This window comes from Corvus moneduloides, chromosome 13, assembly GCF_009650955.1.
Source record: "Corvus moneduloides isolate bCorMon1 chromosome 13, bCorMon1.pri, whole genome shotgun sequence".
NCBI lineage: Eukaryota > Metazoa > Chordata > Aves > Passeriformes > Corvidae > Corvus > Corvus moneduloides.
The window spans coordinates 15,862,066-15,884,166 of NC_045488.1; the positions used below are offsets into that span (position 1 = coordinate 15,862,066).

At 49.1% G+C, this 22,101-nt stretch overlaps 1 protein-coding gene and 1 long non-coding RNA gene across 2 annotated transcripts in view; one reads left to right on the top strand and one right to left on the bottom strand.

Annotated features, from left to right (window-relative positions):
* Positions 1-9,585, bottom strand: part of LOC116450564 — a 96,321-nt gene extending 86,736 nt beyond the window's left edge. The window contains exon 1 of the long non-coding RNA XR_004242830.1: positions 9,521-9,585. This is a non-coding gene — a long non-coding RNA (uncharacterized LOC116450564). The remainder of the gene's footprint in view (positions 1-9,520) is intronic.
* Positions 9,586-19,235: 9,650 nt separating this feature from the next.
* Positions 19,236-21,667, top strand: FOXB1 (forkhead box B1). The gene is made up of 2 exons (XM_032123004.1): positions 19,236-19,608; positions 20,029-21,667. The coding sequence occupies exon 2, from the start codon at positions 20,053-20,055 to the stop codon at positions 21,013-21,015; it is 963 nt and encodes a 320-aa protein (XP_031978895.1). The 5' UTR covers positions 19,236-19,608; positions 20,029-20,052; the 3' UTR covers positions 21,016-21,667.
* The last annotated feature ends 434 nt before the right edge of the window (positions 21,668-22,101 follow it).

Here is a 22,101-nt window from a genome sequence, read left to right on the forward strand (position 1 = left end):
ATATGTATAGAAAATTTCATTGTTGTAGATGTTTCCTGTGATGAATTAAATTATGTAAATATATGTTAACAATAATTCATAATATTTTAATAAAATCTTTTTCTTTCTCTTGGCTCCTTAGAAGTGCAGTCCCAGGTGTCCTTAGGGTGGTGCGTGTTTTGTTTTTACACTTTAAGGACACACAAGGTTATACACTTCATAAGCAAGGAAGCACAACTATTGATATATAATGCAGATAATGATGCTGGGCATCCTTTGTCTGGTATCATTCCCAGTTTTTGCTGGGAGCACTGTTCATCAACAAAGTGACTTGGTATCAAGAAAGGGGATTCACATTTTTCAAGTTTTCTGCCAGACAGCTATTCTGGGAAAGGAAAAAGTATTTCGATTTTCTTTTTTTTCCCCTCTAGTGGAAGATTAAACAGTGAAGGTGTCTTTACTGTTGACAGATTTTGTATTAGTAAATGCAATCAAATCTACCTAAGATTCATGCCTCAAGTGAACTTACTCACTGAAAAGTACATCCCCAGAGACATTGCTCTCCACATGGTCCCCCTGCTTGTTCAGGCTGTGAAAGTTTGCCAAGTTTAAGGTGACCCTTTCTTTAAAATAAAAAATAATAACAATTTAAAAAAATGTAACAAAGTAGCTGCATAGAAGTTACATAAGAGATATTTTTTCAGTGCTGCCAGTTTCATCATCATCAGGATTCTGGCACAGGTGGGAGGTGATCCTGTGTCCTGGAATGCAAAAAGTTTCCCCCCCCACAAAGCAGCTCAAAGAAGCCCATCTGTGACACGACTCTGGTTCTCAGGCTGAGCAGAGCAGCCTCTCTGGACCTTTTGAGCTCTTCCTCCAGTGCTGAACACAGCCCAACTTCACTTGCTCTTGGATATCACAGATACCTCAAGGTCCCACCTTGAGATCAGATTTCCTTTGGGTATTTTCCCTACACCCTGGCTCGCTCCCTGTGCCATGTGCAGAGCTGATTGTTCGCTCTGCTCCTGATCTGATCTCCCTAATGGTGCCTCTAACAGGCAGTGAGAGGGACAGAGCAGCAGACTTCAGGACAGAAAAGAGAAATATCCATGGTCACAAAGGTAAGAACATGAACACCAATGTACAGGGTCACACTACACATCATTTTCAGTTCCTTGTTTCCACAGCCCATGATCAGAAGCAGATAATTAAAATTGAATCTTTGACAGGTTCTGTCCAATCATCTGAATTTAGAGATATGGACTGAGCATCAGAAGTAGCCTATATTTTCAGTTTTCCTTTGATCTCATTCTTTGCTTCATTAGAACTCCACAGGAAATATCTGAAAATTATTTTTCTATTTGGATCCATATCTGCTCTTTGGGAAGGGGAACTACACAAATTTAACTTTTTTTTCCCTCCTTTAAACAGTGTTGACATTTAAGGACTTGTGTACTGCTAATGCTTTCAGCTTCAGAGGGTGATGACTTTACTGAACACTCCTATTTCATTCTTTCTTCTCTTTCTATTAAGCAAATGTCTCGAAACAGTAGCATCTGCAGTAATCATTTTAAAAAAAAGCCCAAAACAAATCAACAAACCTCTAAATATGCTTTCTCCTTTTTTTGTAAAGCGTGCTTATTGCAACTGCTACATACATAGTTTTCTTACAAAATTCCCATAAATTAATGTTCAGTGTGCTGTATTCAAGAGCATGTGTGTTCCAATGGAATCTGCACAGCAGGATCAGGGTCTAGATCGGCAGCACATTCATTGAAACACACCCAGAGCACAAAACATGCACTCATGTCCTCGAGCCACGCTCGGTGCCACAAACTTCCAGGCCATTTGAGGCTCGCTTTGTGCAAGGAGCTCTCACTGAAGTCGAGAGTGCTGCACGTAGCATTGCTGGCAGACCTGGCCCTGAGCACAAACCTCCCCTTGAAATGCGCCCTGAAGTTGAACTCCAAGCTCCATGAGACAAATAGTCAGGGAATTAATCCCAGAGCCAAGCATCTTTTTCCTCACTGCAATAGCCTTGTCCCCAGCCTCCTTTCAGTAAAGGGGTGACAGTCAGCAGAGCTCTCTGCTACCACAGTGTTTGGGAGCATTGAGCACCCAAAACCAAACCCTTCTACCAGTGCAAAACCTCAGTACATACCCAGCCACAAAGCCAGGTACACATCACCCAGGGAGCGTCGCTGGATCCTGAACGGGACCAGACATACACCAAGTCTGACTACACCCACAGATATTGATGGGCCTAAAAGCAGCATTAGGGTGAGAAGTTTCATTGCCTAAAGCACACAGGATCAGCTTGAATTAGAAAACAATATCACTTTTCTCATATTTTCACACTCCCTGGACGACTTGGCACTGGACTGGTTTAGAGGAACTGACTCTTCCTCACCATGACAACTTTCCAAAGCTCCTATAATGTGAGCAATGTTATTTTCCAAGTGTTGGCACACTAATGTGCTGAGTACAGAAATATAAAAAGAACACATCGTTTACATGGGAATTATTATGGGACTAAAGGCTTAGCTACATTTTCCACTCGTACCACAGAGTCCAATTAAGTTACAACCCCCACCTACAAATCTTGACCTAGCACAGTTCTCAGATCTGCAGAGTTACAGCCAAACTTCTGTTTCAGACTGTATTTTCATTTTTTTTCTCTTACTGCAGAAAAAAGGAAACTCCTAAGCAATGTGAAAATGCACAAAGGACATTCAAAAACTTAACTCCATTTAGGACAGTATTTGCCAAATGTTTTCATCTCTAGGATTAAATTTAAGCATGTGTTTGCCCGTCATTGAACAGATGAACCGGATAAGCCCAAATCAAGTTCCTTTAGTAACTTGGGACTCAAGTAAGATAGGCTTTAGCAACTTTACATTACTTTTGATCCCTTGACTTTTTAGAGCTACATTAACTTCTGTCAGAATATGATGGTGGTCCCAGCTCCAGCCCCTCTGCTGGATGAACCAGCCACGTGCTGAAGAAAGGCCTCACAGCTTCCCAGGCAACAGGAAGCAGAATGGAAGGTGGATGGCTGGGGTGAAGGGCTGGAAGAGAAGGATACACAGCTTTACCTGTGCCATGAAATCCACACCAAACAAGCCACTGTAGAAAATGGCACTGGAAAGACTGCAGACTCTTCAGCCTTCTCAGCTGATTGACTTCTGCTGTTCAGGTCCTTGGGATTGAACTCGGGATACAGAGAAGATTGAAGAATCAAGGATCCTGGCCACTGAACAACCCCAGTGGTCACAAAGCTTTGTGGGGAACAATCCCCAAATTACTGATTCCACACCCACAAATTAATAATCCTCACTCTAAACCTGACCATAGAGAAAATACACTTGATTAACATAATTCCCTAATATCAGGCCAGACAAAATTAAGACAATTAATTTTAGTGTTGCTAAATGTTAATATATCCCAAGGCCCTTCTTTTTTGCCTGTTTACTCTGTCCTCCTCTCTTTTGCTAGAGGTTCTTGTGATAAAGCACTTTTCACTCTAACAAGGTCTCTCTTTAGAATAGCATCCTTAAATTATTTAAATACTCATCTGGTAAACAACACAGTATTTTTAGCAATAAAGTAAAAATCATGTTGCTTTCTGAACTAATCCCAAGGGAAATGTTGGATTATACAAACTGGTTTATTTCATAGTCGATAGAAGGTGTGCTCAAGGAGCTCTGAGCATCAGGACATTATGATTAAAACCAAACTGTTAAATTTCTAATTCTGTGAAAAAAGAAATGCCTGCAAAAGCCCCCTGCAGTAACTGTTACACACACACAAAGGTGATGAGAAACGCAGAAAGCTCTTGCCAGAAATAAGACTGTACCTTAAGCATATGCATAATATTCTTTTACATTCTGCAGATAAAAACAGAAAAAAGCCTAATGCCTTACAAAAGGGACCAAGAACCATACCCATTTTTACCAGCATTACCAAGGCAAAAACTGCCACTGTTAGCTGCCATGTACCTCACTCACCTCTGCAGTGGGCTGCACCTCTAGACATTCCTGGGATGCCACAGGAGAGCATCCTGTGATGGTGAAGGACCATCCCCCTCACAAACACCAGCCCAACAAATGTAAGACCATCGTTATAAGGAAAAAGGGAAGACAGAAAATAATCTGCCTGTGCATAAATCCTTGCCAGGACTTTGCTTGTAAATGATTAACATCCCATGTTGCAGCAGGGATCCTGCTGCAACCCTGTGATCCCTGTGCTGAAGGATGTGGTTCTCTCCCAGTGAGACCTCGAGTCAATATCAAAGCTGAGCAGCACCAAGGCTTCTGTTCCTGTGGCATCCAGCACTGTCTGCCTGCTTCCCCACATCCTCCACATGCAATATTCTCATTCCCTACCCTTCTGTTCCACTGAAGCCTGCAGGAACCTTCTGAGTGAAGAAGAGAAGTTTTATCTTCTTTCCCCAAAAGAATCTTCTAACTGGACACAGAATATTTCAGAGGTTGCAGAAATTAGACATGGGAGGGCAGGAACACATGAAGAGACAAAAGAGCCATTTACCAGTTTACTACAGCCATAAAAACACCACAAAGACACTGTTTCTGCACAAAAAGAAATGAGTTCCTGCTGTCTGAGTCAGTAGGCTCAGTGTAGGCATAAGTTCACTGCTGACATAGTTGATTTAAGACCCTTTGCTGTGATGGCAGTGTTGGTAAAAGCTTTAACCATAGTTTTTATGATGCTATTAAGTTTTAGTCATTTGTGGGTTTTGCAGTATATGAATACTATAGATGCCACCTTAATTAAAAGGTCTTGTCATCCTGTGCAATTAAAAAGAGAAAATGTACTCTCCTATGAATAGCCAGGAACAAATTGAGCAAGCTGCATTATACACGCTAAGTACACAGCAATTCTGTGCCCCTTCCTGTATCACATCTATTCTCCAGCATTCAGTACTTTTTAATAATCCTGTTACAATGTTTTATGTTTAATTGACTTATGAAGTACCAGTGCCATGGCATCTCTGACCATTAATGTCAAATAAGTTAAACAAAGTCCTACTTTGCAAATGCATACAAACTTTACATACAGAGAGTACAGAAGGAGAACTGCTGCATCTCAGGATTTTCATGTACAAACGCCCACTAAAAGAGGTATTCTTTTTTTCATAAGAAAATATCTAATGGATAATCAGACATTCTCTTCCCAAAGAGTACATAATAAGACAAAATCACTTTAAATGGACTTTAATGCCCATGCAATTATTTAGTTGGACAGCATACACACATAAAGTAGATCACACGCATGGCATCCACAGCCTAAACATCAAAGTGCACTTCCACAGCTATCTACAAAGGTTCCCAGCAGATGGTTACCAGCATGTGTCCGCTCATGTCAGCTGCAAACACATTCACCTTCATAAATCTGGCTCATTATTTCAATTTTGACTCCAACTCAAGGTCTTTCAAGATAATGAAGCAGCAAGTGATTGGCTGCCTCGAGGTTTGTGCCCAGAGCAGAACTTCCTTCAGGATCCACTAGTAACTTCTGACCATGAGAAAAGTATATCCTACATCCATCTGCAGCCTATGCCCTTAATGCCCCAGGGCATTGTATTGACAGGGCAGCAAGAAATCCAGGCACATCTCCCTGGGCCAGTTAGAGAGAAGCATTCTCAGGATTTGCTCTTGACTACAAAGTCAATGATATTTGTGGTGATTTCTGACAGACGTTCCTATAGGTCCATGCATCATAGCTCTTGTGTCTGGATCATAAAGAAACTGAACATCTCCTCATTCAGAAGTTACATACAATTCACGTGATCATTACCATTTGTTAAATACACCAATTCCACTGATGTCAAATGAAGCAGAACCTCCTGTCTTTGGGCCTATTTTTAAAGTGATATAACTCCATTGGAAAACTTGTCCTTTAAAGGTGCTAGGTAAGTTAGGCTCAAAAGGATGTTATCTCAGATGTCTTTACCATGTGACAGTCATTCCAATGAAAACACAAAGTTGATGTAAGTATGGAAACCATTTTTTCCCCTTCATCTTGCAAATAAGTAGGGTCTCCTGTTTTAGAGAGCTGACGCCTACCACCATCCAAACAAGTGGACTTAAGATTGGTACAAGACAGAGCTAGCTTGGGGACTGAGAGCTTGCCAGCAGCTGAACAGACCATGCTCTCACCTCTCCGCCAGGGAAACAATTCTCCTCCCTGCCACACTCCCCCTCGGTGCTTTGACTCACACAGGAGTTCCCCACACAGCTGCTCAAGCTTCTGGGAAGATCTTCACAATCTGCATAGAGGATCCTGGCTTGCTGCCTTGTCCCTGAAGTGCCCAGTGCTCCCCTACAGAAGGAAACTCCAAAGCTGCTCCTTGAAAGGAGCTTTTCCTCTTACATCCATGCCAACAGCCACCTTTGGGGCTTTGAGCCCTGCAAGTGCCTGGTTGCTGGCTGCTCTGAGGCTGCAGCTTCTCCTTTGAAGTGCAGCAGCCTTTAGGGAGCATCCTGGGGCGCTTCTGAGCTGCACAGGCAAGCAACAACTGCTGCAGCTTGGACAAGCATATGCTCCAGAGGAAAAGGCACATTCTAGATGAGGGATGAGCAAAGTTTTGATCACAGCTAAAGTAAAGGAGAAAGGTTTTTGAAGGAACTGGAGAAATACTAAGGATACAGGAGGCTTCAAAGCAAAAAAAGTGCAATCATCTTGTCTGTGATAGTTTACACTAAGTATAAACTAATTAATAATCCAACTGGCAAGCTACTGACAATCAGAATAAACACCCTTAGGCATGGCTCCAAGACACAGGGTCCCACATGGACAGGAGCCCAGCAGCCAACTAGCAGCCAGTACAATGCAGAAACATCCCATCCATTGAGCAAGGGTGATGGAGCCACATCACAACACATACTGTACTGGCAGTACCCTCAGGGCTAATGATTACCTCTGCAAAGGAGGCTGGTGGCAGGACTAGCCTTCAGAGTGCAAAGCAATAACCTAACATTATTTGTATGTTGAAAAGACAGATACATGTGTATTACTATGCAAACTCTTATCAATTCCTGACGGTCTTCCCCTCCTTCTAAGCAGATACAGCTATAATAGATGAGTAGCACCCAACCACTGCTCAAGGACTGTTTGGAACACAACGACCCAGAATCGCATCTTTGAACCGTGGGCATGAGGCTGAGGGATATTCTCATATGGACATGCCTTGGAAGCTGGCACTGCTGAAGTCAATGACAGTAGGACAGAGTTAGTACAAAAGACAAAAGACCCCCAGACCTGTAAGCTGCAGTAAACTGACTCGAGAAGAAACACACAATAGTCATCAGTAAGAGAGCTTGCCCCTCCTTCAGCACTAATGGAGCAAGCATGTCTCATTCACAGGCTGTGAGCAGCTGCAGCCCACTTCCAGCTGTCTGAATGCCCACTGACAACAGGTACAGACACACACAGGCTGTTCTTAAACCACCAGTAACTGGACAGGACCAAGGCAGGAAGTTTGAATATAGATTAACTTTACTTATAAGTGTGCTACACATGGGAGAGGCTAAACCAGCTGCTGCAACAGTCTCTTAGTAGGGCTCATGTCCGTTAAAGAAAGAATAATTCACAGGAAGTGGCTTCAGAGTGGATCAAAGCACAAAGGAGAGAGAAAACTGTAATTTTGGAAAAGATATCCACAAAAACCACATTTGGGCAACTGTGGATTGGTAAACTCTATTTCCCCTCCACCCTTCAATTGAGCTGCAGCATATGTCTAGTCTGAGCAGCATAAATACCACTTAGATACTAACTATGCCACCTTCTGTACAGCTCTGGGTAAATATACTCTGCTACATGAGATACAAATATAAACATATCTTAATTTAAAAAAAACCCAAAAAACAACCAAACCCAAACAAAAAAAAAAACCCACAAAAACTCAGAATACTCCTGGATTTTACTGACCATCACCACTAAATTTTGCCTCTCACTACTGTTTTAAAGCATGAAATATTCTATAAAAACCTTTAAGTTACAATGTGAGAAGAAAGACTGCTGCATCACTTCCTATTTTACTGTTGATGAAGTATTCTAGACCACCTTTGTCCTATCATTTTACGTAAGTCAACTATATCCAGCATTCAGATGCACAACTCTTCCTTTTGAATTAGTGTGTGATACATAACCCTTTGTGGATCCAGCCATGTAAGCCAAAATTAAAGGAGAAGAAAAAAAAAAAAAAGGAAAGAAACCAACAGAGAGAAAAAGTAAGCAGGAAACTACTTGGCTTGAAACCTAGAGGGTGATGCCCCACGCTGCACAGGCTGTTCTCATCGAGCTCGGTTACTGATCCCCGTGTTCAAGCAGGTTCAGTGCCTTCCTTTCTGGAGTGTACTGCCTGCTTTTGAACTTCAGATGCTGAGAGACTTTATGAACAGAGATGTTGTTTTATTTACTCTCAATTAATCATGCTCAACTGTAAACAAAGTGTCTGTTTTAGTTCTGTTGACAATTATCCACTTGTCAACATCTCCCTCAAGTACCTTCAGCATCTGGCAGCAGCACAAAACTGCTACATCAAAATGAACATTTTGTCTCAATAAAAAGATAGACGTGTGGCAGGGTTTCATCTGTTTTCTAGCCCATCAACAGTCAGGCTGTATTGTCACTGATGCAACCAGACAGTGGTCTATTCCTATGGAATATTCATTTACAGCGGGGGAATTTTGTTTATATTAGTAAGGCAGACTCACAGAAGAAACAGGAGCCCCCATGTTTCCTCACAAAGGCAGAAGCCAGCCTTCCCTGCAGCCTGCTTAGTGCCTGCCATGGGCCTCCTGTTCTGCTGGGGCAGGTCCAGTTCCAGCTTCACCAGTCACCTTGCCAAAAGCTGCAAAGTAGGACTTGTTTATTTTGTGGTGTTCGGCAAATCCCAGTGTAAATGGAGACCACTTACTGGTGCCTCCCCAAATACTTTCAGGGTGATAATCTTTCCACTACCTGCTACATGACCTGGGCTTTTTTTGATCTCTGGGGCTTCTGTACTGCTTTGAATTTTACCATTTTAACCTTGTGAGATATAATTATTCCCATTAGGTAAAAATCCTTCCTGCATTTTAACACAGCCTCCCTCGTGCTTAAAAGGAAAACTACAAAGTAAATGCAGAGAGTCTGGCACCTTTTTGGGTACAATGAGGTACAAACTGGATGCTCCTTTTCTTCTGAGGGGAAGGAATCTTGTCAGGTAGCCTCACTAACAGGTGAGGAGTCCCCAGAGAACATCTATGCAGAACATCCCCTCACACTTCTGAGGCACCAAAGCTGCGTGCCATGGCTCTGACTATCTGAAATTGTTAATATTACTTGAAACTTGATCCCACTGTAGCAAAGTAACAGGAAAACCTGACTAACTTCACCGGAAATACCTCAACCCTGCGCCTTTTCGCCATAGAACTGAGTTTTCTTCCCAGAATAAAAGACTCAGGGGCGCAAGGGAGGGCAGGAGGCTCCACTGAACGTAGCGGTCAGTGCAGGGAGAGCGAATCCCGGTCCATACCTTGCTCTGGGCGGCTCCCGGCTTCGGCAGCTCCCGGCTCCCGGCTGGTCTCGGCGGGGCCACCGCGCCCTGGCACGCGCTAATCAATCTCCGCTGTGTAATTGATTCTAATGAGCGCGGCTGGCTGCTCCGCGCGCTAACGACCGCCCCAAGTTGGCGGCGGCTCCGGCCGCGCTCCCCGCCCGCAGCGCCCAGCCTGGCCCGGCCGGACCGCCAGCCTCCCCTTTAACCTCCTCCTTCTCCCTCCACAATTAATTGAGATATCTTTTATACTTGATGTGTTGTAAAATTAATGCCTAATTTATGTAATTAGTCAATTAACTGTAATTCTAGCATATGGTGCCAAATGCCCAGAAGGTATTCTTGTTTCCCAGGTACTTATTTTGATGTCATGAAATGCAGCTAATTAATTTTACATGCATATTAATTTCGGATCTATTTAGCGGCTCCCTTTGTGAAGGCAGATTTAATATTTGTCTTTCTAACCTTTTTGGGCAAATTCCGCGCTCGGTGTTGAAATGGAGGTGACTTTTAAAACACATTTCCATCGGTCTCCCTTTCCTCTGCGGAGCCTCTGCTGACACCGGGTCGATCCCTCCTGTGTGAAGATGCACAAGGGCTGATTATCTATAGCTTCCCGCACATCTATAACTGTCGCAAGATACGGCTATTGAATTTAAATCCGATTAATATTTAATATTAAACATTTCTGAGGGAATTTTTGTTTGTTTTTTGCAAAGCACAATATCCCACGGACATTTTTTTTAAATAGCTGCTCTTAATACAATGCTCCTTGGAAAAATTATGAGAATTGAAGTATTGCCTAATTAGAAAATGAGCGAAATCCTGATCGCTGGCTTCTGATGTTCTCACTTCTCCTGATTGCGCTGAGCAACTGCGAGCCCGCTGCCAGCGCGCCCTGCACTTGGCTGCTCCTAGCCTCGGGAAGCACTCGCGCTCCTCCCCAGCAAAGCGTTCAGGTTACGCTTTTGTCTCCGTCGGAAAGTAATCGTGTTAGATTTTGTCCATAATACTAGGAAAGATGATATTGTGCCTCTTCTTTCTGCAGTTTTTTTTCTGCGTTGAGATTAAGGGGTTAACCGCATCGTGGGCTTTCCCGCTCCCCAGATGCTGAGAAAAGATTTAAGTAGAAAAAGAGATGAAACCCGTAGTCTACGCTTCAAATTCCCAGCGATACCCTTTCCCCCTTTGCTGCAGCAGCACTAATTGCCGCATTACACTTATCTCTGGGGTGAGGGGGGATAAAAATGCACCTGGCTGAAGGGCGCGGGACTCCGCGCGTGGGGCGGGTGCCCTGCCGCTTCCCGGCCTCCCGCCGGCCCCGGGGAAACGCTTTCCTGAGGAGCGGCAGGGCGGCACTTCGCTCTTCGGGGCGTCTGCGCGAGTGCTGTGGCGTCATAAAACTTTTTATCCCCCTTTCTGGATAAATTAATGAGAAATTTAATTAATAAAATCAGAGAGTAGCGTAAGCGCTATGATAATGAAGTTAAATGAGCTCGCAGTAAAATATTCACTAATCCAGCACATTGGCAAATGCCCCCTTAATTCTGCTCAGCACTAAAAGGGTTTTGAGCACCATAATGAGATTCCTCTGTCTGCTAATTAATTGACACTCTCCTGAATATTCATATGTGCTAGCGCCAATACGTTCCTAATTGCACGGTGGAATGGATCTCAGAGGAAAGTAAATCGCCATAGACTTAATTAAAATAATGTATGCCAGATCCAGCTCGCTGAAGACGAGACATTTGCCATCAAGCGGCGTAAGAAAGTGGCACCTGGTTTGTAGCGAAAAATGAGGAGAAAATCTTTATCCCTCCCAAGGTGAAGTCAGCAGGGGCTTAGAAGCGCCAGGCTTTTCAGCCTGAAGATCTGAAAGCGAGAGCTTCGCCTTCAACTACCGCTGCCACTGCCGCGACCCGCGAGGGCGGCGCGGAGCCCGTTCGCGGGCGGCGGGGCCGCGCACGGAGTAACCGCGCTCCGCAGTTCAGAGCGGGGGGAGCAGGCTTTGCACGGCGAGGTGGGAGAAATCTGGTCAGGGATGCCCTCTACAGAAGCGTTCGGGGAAAACCGTTTGTCTCCAGCGAGGGAGGGGAGGAGGGGGAGGCAGGGAAGGAGGGAGGGAGCAGCCACATTTGTAAACTTTTCCTTTAGGGGAATCCCGTGCCTTTGAAGCTCAGTCTCTGAATGGATTGTTCTTTGCACCTCCAGACTAATACTGTAAGCTAATATTGTACATTTAAATTGTTCTGCTGTTAAAAGCGTGGCAAGTTGCGCTGAGAAACGAGTGCCTGCCGCTGCCTGGCCGCAGCCTCCATCCCGCGCCGGGGGAGCGGGCGGTGGCTGCGCCCGGCGCGCCTCGGGGCTCACTGCGGCGGGCAGGCAGGGCCCGGGCCCGCGCATCCCCCGCTGTCACTGAAAAGCAGATGTGAAGCGCTTTGCTAGGTCTTTTCCTTCCCTACCAGCTCAGGAAACGAAAAGGAAAATTGGTTTCTTGGAAAAGACAGCTTTTAAAAAAATCACCACAGGTTAGAAACTAAAAAGAGTTTATTTGAAGACATACAAATGCATATTTATTATACACATGTAGGCATTAACAATGTAAATTACACCGCCAGCACTTGCTGGTTGTTTATTCATTAGTTCTTTAGAAAATCTACATTGCCTGCAGATAGCGGGATGATAATGTGAAATACACAAGCAGTTTACCCAGGCAGCTCCGCCCGGCTCCGCGCAGCTCCGCGCGGGACTGCCAACAGGTCCGCGGGGCTCAGCGCCGGCCCCGGGTCCCTTCTGCTGCCGGGGGCACTTCTTACAAGTATAATTCTACCTTGACGAGAAAACGGCCGTGCCGACTGAAACTGCCGTCACCCAAAATACAGAGCAAGGGTTTTACAGGTCGCTGCTCGAGAGAGCGAACTTAGACGGAAATAATTCCTAGTAGAAGAAATACGAAAGGGCTCTCCTCTGAATGACAGCGCAGACATCTCGCTCTCAGAACCCAAAAAGCTCTGCCATTCCCAATGCCTCTTATTCCCATGTAAAATCTTTCCTCGCCAAAAAGGGAAAAAATCCTCTATCAAATTCTATCCTCTTTAGCTGGTTGAATGCTGTATGACTACCATATCTCTCGATAATAAATACGGAGAAAAAAATATATGGGAAGAAATCGCTGCGGGGAAATATTTTCTAAAGTTAGATCCAAAGAATCTCTTCCAGGAATGAAATATTAAAGAAGGTTAATATGGTTTTTGCTGCAGAGCTGAGGGTTGATGGGAAGACGGGAGCTTTGCTCGCGTTTTGAGTATAGAGGCCGGGAGCTGAGACGGGCGGAGGATGTCAACAGATGTAAGGAAGCAATGGAAGCCACTGGACTCGGGAAACGCAGTCACCGCTTCGCCTGCAGCCGCCAGGCTGCCCTGTCCCCGTTCCGCCCTGCCCTCCCGCCCCTCTGCACGGGGCCCGAGCGTGCGGGCGCTCCACCGCCGAGCTGCCTCCCGCAGCGCTCGCAGCCCCGAGCCGGCCCTGCGGATCCCCCTCGCCGCGGGGTGGGCGCTGAGCCCGGCCCGCAGCACGGGGAGGGGCGAGCAGCCCCTCTGCTTTTGCGGACACACGGCGTGGCCGAAGAAGCGCTGCCCCTTCCCCGTGGGACGGGCCCACACCTCGCAGGTGCGAGAGCCGGGGGGGCTCTGGCGGGCGGTAGTGTCCCGTCCCGTCCCGCCGAGGAGAGGGGCCCTGCAGGGCCGCGGGGGCGGGGAGCCCCGCGCTCGGGAATTGTGTTCCCTGTCCCTGGGCAGCTTGGTGGGTGGCAGCCGGTCGGGGGGCGGCGCGGGGAGGGGGCGCTGCGGCAGGAAGGGAAAGCGCAGAGCCCCGGCGCCCACACAGTCACACCACACCCCCCCACCGCGCTGCGGCTTCGCGGCGGCGACTTACGGATCTGTTTGCAAATATGCCCCCCGCCAACAGAGAAAAACACAAGCATTCAAAGTTCTGACCCTAATTAAAGCCCGGCTCGTTAAAGACTTCACGCAATGAAGGAAAAAGTTTGCCCGAGCCTGAATTCCGCAAGCGGTTATTACCTTTGCTTATAAAGAGGGGAAATAACCGTAACGTGCGCGCCATTATTCTTGTGGATATGCAATTTAAAATCATCGTCAATTGTCATAAAAACCATTTCACAATGTTTGTCTAAGTAATAACTTAGTCATTTAAAGGTGGTTTTGCCGGGCGACACGCACATGCAATTCAAGACAGATCTACATTGCTTACGGATTTTGAACCGCCGTTCTAACTGCAGCGAAAACGGGACTCAGCCTAATATTTCTTTCTTTCTGGTTTTGCACGGAACACCAAGACAAGAGCAGACTGTGGCAGAAAGCGTGAATGGGATGAGCATGTCTTGTGAAAAAAGGCTCACTATAAAAAATAAAGTTTATGAAACGGATGGATCCGGAAAGAAGAGTCCTTGGGGGGAAAAAAAAAAAAAAGAGAGAGAGAAAGAGAGAAAGAAAGAAAAGAAAGAAAGAAAAGAAAGAAAAAGGAAAATCAAGTTTGCTCCACCCAGCTATTAACCAAAACACAATACCTTTATCTGGGTGGTACTGCACAGAAGTTGATTCAGTTTTGACAATGTTGTTTAGCTATCATTTGCTATTTTGAATGAATGGGAGCAATCCCCCTTTTTACAACAGTTGTTTCCTATTATGGAGAGGTGCAGCAGTTGAGGGCAGACATGTGAAAGTGGCTGTTTGATTCCCTTTTTCATCCCCCTGACCCTGCCTTTGTCCCTCCTCACCCTGGGAATGTCACGCCTCACTACTTCACTTTGAGATGCTCTAGAAAGTGGCTTTGTTATTCCCTTTTAGACATACACGAAATTGTTCTCATTCCCCCTGCTGTAAAAGATACTTCAAATTGGGACTCGGTTCACAAGTGCAATGCAATTTGGCTTAGCTCAACCTTTGTTCTGCTTGTACAAATGACCAAACAGTGCACACATTATACAGTTGATCTACTGCTCCCTTTACACCAGAGTTAGCGGCTGGGAGAAAAGCAAGTTAATCCCTTCAATACTAAGGTGGCATTTTCAATATTTCCTACAATGTGAAAAGGAGAAGAGAGGGCAGCTTGAAATGCGTCATTTGTTTAAAAGGGAAGACTAAAAAGAAAAAGTTTGCGAGGCCTCCCCTGATACTTCTCCAAATAAATAAATAAACAAACCAACAAATCCCAACCGTGTAGATAAATACTCCAGCACCTCCGGGAAAGCAAGGGAAGTTTACCACAAAGACAGGCTCTCAGGGCAATAACGTCGAGACTCACGCTGGAATCCGCGCTAACAGCACAGTACTTAACAAAACGCTGGGGAGTCACGGCTGAGCCCGCGGCCCCTGCGCGCACCTGCGCGGCCCCGCGGGGGGGGGCGGGCTGACAGCCCAGGCGGGGCAGGTGCTGGCGACGAGGGGCGCGGAGAGGGCAGTGCTGTGTGCCCAGCCCGGGCTCACGCACCCGCTGTAACCCTGGCACTTCTCGGAGCCGTCCTAGGGAGGTCTTGGGCACGTGGAGGGAGGGGAGGCAGAGGTGCTGCGCTTACCCGCGCTTGGATTTACCACCGACGGCAGAGGGAAAAGAGCTCTCTCGGGAAACCGGCTCCGGTCAGGAACCAGGTGCTCCGGGACAGCCCCAGGACACGTGAGCGGGAACAACTGCCTCCGCTCAGGATTAAGGAATTCGGGTGGGCCCAGCGCGGGCTCTCTGTGCGCTGGACAGGGGCGAAATGGCTGCCCGGGTCCCGGGGCCGAGGCCCGATAGCGATGAGCTCGGGGCACGGGGAACCGCACGTCCTCGGGTGCACCCCAGGAGCGGCGCAGCGGGGCCGAGTGCCGGCTCGGGCTGGCTGCGCTTGAAATCCCCGATGAGGCAGCCGAGGACAGCGCATATGGGCAACCGGCTCTAAGGAGGGTGACAGCAGCGAGGAGCGAGCGGGAAGTGGTGGCAGGGCAGGGGCGGCCGAGCGCGCTGCCCAGCGCCGGGAGCCCCGGGTCCCGAGCAGCGCAGCCTGGCCCGGCCCCCCGGGCACAAAGCGCACTGCACATCCCAAACTATCAGGAATACAGGTTCGGGGAACAGTTCTCAGTCCGGCCTTGACAGGCAGGGGGAGTTTGTTTAGTGCTCATAGGGAAAGGAACAAAATCCTTTTGAAAAGGCGCTAAGTAGTTTCACGCCAAAGTGGCAGATTTGGTGAAGAATGTGGGGTGGGACAAAGCCCCGCCGTTCCCAGAGCGGCCGGAGCTCTTCGGGAAACCGCACCAGGAATTCAAGCACACAGAAAAGCAGGAGACCCCAAGTATCTCGGCTTCCTTCTCTTTCACGGCCCCCGAGAAGCAAAAGAAGCAGAACCATTACAAAAAAAAGAGGGCAAGGCTTAGCCGAAACGCAGCCACTACCAGCAGCCTGGAGTTGACTTTCCAAAACGGGGGAAGCTTGCTTAGAGCCTGGCATTGTGTTTTGCAGCCTAGGAAACCCTAAGAAGCTGGTACTTCCCCCCTCCTTTCTCTTTTCTCCCAACTGGTTTGTAAATATTAACAAGGTTGTGAGCTGTTCTCTCACACTGGGTGGATTTTTTTATCCTTGGAAAACTTCTTGGCTTCCCCCCACAGCCCGTCTCCCACTCCTCCCCTCTGCAAAGCTACACACCTGCTTGCAGCCACAAGGATTCAAAATCAATATTGTATTTGTCGCTTCTCTGTCTCCTTTTCCTCTCCCAACAGCCCTGCTTGCCACTGAGGCGAATTGTGGATTTATGGAGGAAAATTAGCATAAATTATTACCAAATCTGTAAACGTGTGTGGTCTTGCTTGTGGGAAAGGGGGCTATTGCAAACCTTCCAAGCAGAAAGGTGGTCCATGATGGGCTCCATGCAAGGGCTGAATGGCTCTTGCATGAAATAGATTTCCATTGGGTTTACACATTGATATAATTGACTTATGTGTATTTTATACAGTTTTCCCAACACTTCCTCTGAGTTCCTTATTTGAATTAGACTTCAGAAAAACGTCTATTTGTTTTGGTTTTTCACACAATGGATTTGGATTCACTTTCATCTTCTCCTCCTCCCTAATGTTGGCTTTCAAAGTAAAAGGCAAATGCTACAAGTTACATTTAAATCCTATATTGCCCAAGTCTATCATCTGTTGCTTGCTTAGCACGAGGTGAAACTTTGGGTATCAATTACTGGGATGTCTTCGCCTGCCCTACCCTTCCACTCACACATTCCTTTACAATGGGGAAAAAAAAAAAAGGAAAAAAAATCGGGGGCCTTACAGCCATACCTCGTTTGCACTCGGGAGTAGCAAATGACAATGGAAGTCGACTTTTCTTTAACTTTACAGCTTGCAGGTTCCTTTTTGCATCAGCGGTTGGTTTGGTTTAGTTTTTTCTTTCTTCGAAAAGAAAAGGTACCGGAAAAAAGAGGAAGAAAAGTGTTTGTCAGTTTGTGAATTTTCTGAGCTGTCCTTCGGATAGGCACCCCATGAGCGAACTTGGGCCAAGAGACAAAACCCGAACTGGTGGCATTAGATGTTGGGGATGGGGGAGCTGGGGGTGTGGTGGTGTGGGGGGGAAGTGTCCCTTACACCCACGTATTTAGGGGCTCTCAATACAAAAATAGAAGCCTTCTGGCTGGTGTCCTAGGGGATGCTGGGAGGAATCTCTCCTCATTTCAGAGTATTGTCTTTCCTACCCTCTAACAAATGTCCATCGTCTCATCATCTCTTACGCCTCCCCCCTCACAAAAAAAAATGTTTTTTGGAGGCTGCCTTCCTGCCCTGCCCGGCTAGATGAAGCATCTCGGAGCCGGTTAACTGAGCAAGGCAGCTCCCGGGCTTTGAACAGCACAAACACTCCCGGGCCCCTCTCTGCAAGGGGCAGAGGGTGGCATGCGGCAGATCTTCCCCCCCAAAAGGGCTCGTTAGCTCGGCAGCGCACGGCCGGTCGGCTTCTCGGATTCCTAGAAACACAATTATTTACTCATTATTCTCTAAACGACACCCCGCCCCGAGAGAGAGGGATTAAATGGGACCGAGGGCAGCCGGGTTGGGACGAGGGGAGCACGGTTTAAAGCACACGAGGTCAGCGCTAGTCGCGGTGTGAAATGCGGTTTGAGGCTCCTGCCAGGTTTGAGGGAGCCCTGCTTGATGGGGACCGTCCCTCCTAGAAGACTCCAAGGCTCTCGCAGAGCCCGTCTCACAGCAGCCGCGCTGCACAGAGCCGCTGCCGCTCTCCCTCCCCCAACCCGGCTATTTTTGCTGAATTAAGAAGGTGACATTATTCTTCTTTTCAAGTACTTCTGTTAATATTGAAAAACGTGCGCTTGCATTTCAAGCGCGCGCGCTCAGCCTCAGCAGCCATTTCAATATTAATGAAATTGTTTAATCTCCTAAATTCATCGTGTTTAAGTTACGTTTTGGTGAGTTATTGACCGACTCCGAAAATATTGTTAATGGAGTTGATGTGTATTCACCGCAAAAGCTCTTCCTCCCCGGGCTTGCAGCTCCCGAGACAATCTTCAATTCTGGCTCTAGGGTGACAGGATGCACCGTAGCCTCGGGAATATACATCATACAAACTTCCCTTCTGTGCCAGGGCAAGCCTGGGACCCTCCGGGCCTGATCCTCCCCCCAGGACATACGGCTGGCAGGGAGTTGCTCGTCTGGGCTGCGGTTCCAGGATCGGGCCTTGGTTCCTGGGGAGGTGGGAGTATCATGCATCAGAGAAAGCCGCAACTCGGGTGTTGCATGCCCTGCCTGCTCCCGCACACACAAGTGCGCACCGAGAAGCACACAGGCAGGCGAACAGGCTGAGACACATCACGCAAATCCCGCAGAAGGCGTCAAGTTGACGATGTTTAGCACAGCGACCGGTGACATCGGGTCATTAGCCCAGACCAGCTCCGCGGGACCGCCCAGCCTCGAGGCCGGCCGGCCGAGGGCGTGCAAGCGGATCCTCTCCGGCCCTGCGAGCAAAGCCGCGGCGTGGAGGGCAGCTCGTTACCGGGCGCACCAGCTCTAGCCACGGCCAGGAGCCCGTTCGCTCTGGTGTATTGAGAGCAACTCCCACGGCTTTACACTAACAGGTTCGCGGAACTAGAGCAGCGGTCCTGCATGGGCTGGGGCGGGGTGGGAGGGTGGTGGGGGGAGAGTAAGTTCCCGAGGCGGCCACCGAGGAGCCCCGATCTTACCGCTCCTCGAAAGAACCTCCGCTAGGGGAAAGCGGATTTGGCAAAGAGAAAGTCTCTCGTTACAGGGAAAAAGGCTCGCCTTAAGTTAGCCAACAATACAAATCAGATAACAATGCAGAACAAACAGAATACCACAGCCAAGCAATTTCCATGTCAAACATCCCACTGCTCAGTACCTCCATTTGTAAGTGCGAATTGCAGACTAAGCTTCCTGCAAAGTCCACAGAGAGGTTAGTGCATACCTTCCCCCCCACCCCCAGCCACCGGGTACCATCGCACTGCAATTCCGCTGGCGGAGCCTTTTCACCCCTCGCCTTGTCTTCAAATGGAAATGATTCCCATTGGCCCAAGGTGTCCATGTAAATAGGTGTAAATGAAACCAGATTATGCCTTTCTCTCCAGCCCCCTCCTCCCCGCTCCCCTCCCCCTGCTCCCAAGGCGATTGTCATATGATAGCAAAGAAGTGGCACATTAATGAAGCGCCTCTACAGGGGTCTTTTCTGCTCATGTCACCACATAAAACTATCAGATGGTTAGAGGAAGGACATGGAGGCAACTACTTAGCTCCTCGCCGCTGCAGAGAAGCAAACAAGCCTCTGCTACAGTCCAGCTGCCGGTGGTGTAAAAGAAGCTGATTCAGCCCGCGGAGGTGAAGGGAGGGGTGTACAAGAGGATTCCCAAAACCAAGCCAGCTCGCTGCCTCCTCAGGACTAAACCGGAGCAGCGTGGCCACGAAAGGAGCGAGACACGCCGGAGGAGCGGGGTGGGAAAGAGTCCGGTCTCCCAGCTGCGCGCCGGATGCGGACTGTCAACTTCCAGCAACTTTAAGGTGGGCATATGCAGGGGCTGGCATGGAGTTGGGTGGGAGACGAGGGGAGGGGATGGGGTCCCCTTCTCTTCTTCGAGACCAGAAGACAGAGCTATCACTAGAGTAACTTTACGGACGCGGGCTGCTGCGGGAAGGCCAGGCTGGGGGAGGCCGGAGCTGGGAGAGGCACATCACTTTTCCCCCTCCGGCTGTACAGGGCTCCGGGCTGTCTTCTCCTGCCCTCATCCGCACCCCCCCCCCCCCCCTTCGCCCCTCCTTCCGAGGGCTGAGATCCACCGTGCCCCTTCCCTGTGCCCTTCTCTCTCCAGCCCGGCCCCAGACCCACCGGCTGACCCGACTGGGTGTCCGTGCAAATCCTCTCGGACTCACCCCGCTACCCCCTCCTCCCGCCCCCCTCCCCTTGTCGCTACCCTTCTGCAGATCTCCGCGGGTCGCCTAGCGAAGATGCCTCGCCCGGGCAGAAACACTTACAGTGATCAGAAGCCTCCCTACTCCTACATCTCGCTGACCGCCATGGCGATCCAGAGCTCCCCGGAGAAGATGCTGCCCCTGAGCGAGATCTACAAGTTCATCATGGACCGCTTCCCCTACTACCGGGAGAACACACAGCGCTGGCAGAACTCCCTCCGCCACAACCTCTCCTTCAACGACTGCTTCATCAAGATCCCGCGCCGCCCCGACCAGCCGGGCAAGGGCAGCTTCTGGGCTCTGCACCCCAGCTGCGGGGACATGTTCGAGAACGGCAGCTTCCTGCGCCGCCGCAAGCGCTTCAAGGTGGTCAAGTCGGACCACCTGGCCCCCAGTAAGCCAGCCGACGCGGCGCAGTACCTGCAGCAGCAAGCGAAGCTGCGGCTCAGCGCCCTTGCGGCCACCGGCACCCACCTGCCCCAGATGTCCACGTACAACCTCGGCGTGTCCCAGCCCTCCAGCTTCAAGCACCCCTTCGCCATCGAGAACATCATCGCCAGAGAGTACAAGATGCCCGGGGGCCTCGCCTTTTCCACGATGCAGCCCATGCCTGCCGCCTACCCCCTCCCCAATCAGTTGACTACGGTGGGCAGCTCCATTGGCACGGGCTGGCCCCACATGTACAGCTCCGGCATGATCGACACCGCCACCCCCATCTCCATGGCCAGCAGCGAGTACGGCGCCTACGGCGTGCCCATCAAACCGCTCTGCCATGGTGGGCAGACTTTGCCGGCCATCCCCGTCCCCATCAAGCCTACCCCTGCCGCGGTGCCGGCCCTGCCCGCCCTGCCTGCGCCCATCCCCACCATCCTCTCGAACTCGCCGCCCTCCCTCAGCCCCACGTCCTCGCAGACGGCCACCAGCCAAAGCAGCCCGGCCACCCCTAGCGAGACTCTCACCAGCCCGGCGCCCGCCCTGCACTCCGTGGCGGTGCACTGACCCGGGCCGCCTGCACGGACGCTGCCTTCTCCCAAAGTTTCCTCGGAGCCCTCCTCCCTCCCCTTCTCTCTCTCCTTTCGCTTCTTTCCCCTTTCATCTCTTTTCCTCGAAAGCAGAGACAACACCCCGCGGGAAACTGAGGTTTGCCGTTCGCGTGAGTTCCCTTTCCGCTTCGCCCCTTCAGCCGAGCCCTCTCTCGCGGCTCGGCCTCTCCCCTGGTTCAGAACTTTGTTTTCCGTTCTTCTGAGGCGAAAGGAACCGGGCCGGCCCGCCCTCTCCCGCCCGGTAGGAACTGCCACTTGCATCGCTAGTTTTCCAAAAGTACTTCAGGCATCTTCGATTTGTCGGCGACCAGGCAAGCCTGGCCCGGCAATGCCTCTTTCCCTTCCTTTGTCTGGGGAAAAGCAGGGGTTTATACAGGACCTATCTTTAGTACCATAAACAAGGATGGCTACTGTGTCACTGCATGAAAGCAGCGACGTTTCCAGCCTCCAAGCAGCAAAGGCTTGGATCTTGGAAACGCCGGGAAGTGCTCGATGTCCTTTGTGTGGGTGCGTGTCCCGTTGTTCCGCCAAGGGCAGGGTTCCGGCGGGGCAGGGCTGAGGCGGCCCCGCGGGCTGAGGCGGCCCCGCGGGCTGAGGCGGCCCCGAGCAGGAGCGGGGCGCGGGCGGCCGCGGCCCGCAGGTGAGGGAGCGGCGGGGGCGGTGCGGAGCGGGACCCACGCGACGGAACCGCGCCGGGCCACTCACGCCACACCTATAATGTTTACAAAGCGCCTGTTTTAATGTAAATACTGAACTTGCATCTGTACTGTAAATCAGATGAGGTCCTTTTTGCAGTACCTGTTGTAACGTGGATGTTTACTGTAGTTTTCAGGTGAAAGAGAAGGAGGAGTTGACTTGTCTGTTAACTTCTGATTAACCCGAAGGTTTGGGGAGCTGAGGCTTTCTTTGTTGTTGGTTTTTTTTTTTTTTTTTTTGGTTGTTGTTGTTACTTTTAAAATTTTGTAGCTATTTATTTCATAGCTTAAAAACAAACAACAACAACAATTATAATAAAAATAAACCTGTTACCAAGCACACGACC

Excerpts from the sequence above, each read along its gene's own strand:
- FOXB1 (XM_032123004.1), top strand. The coding sequence starts at position 20,053 with ATGCCTCGCCCGGGCAGAAACACTTACAGTGATCAGAAGCCTCCCTAC.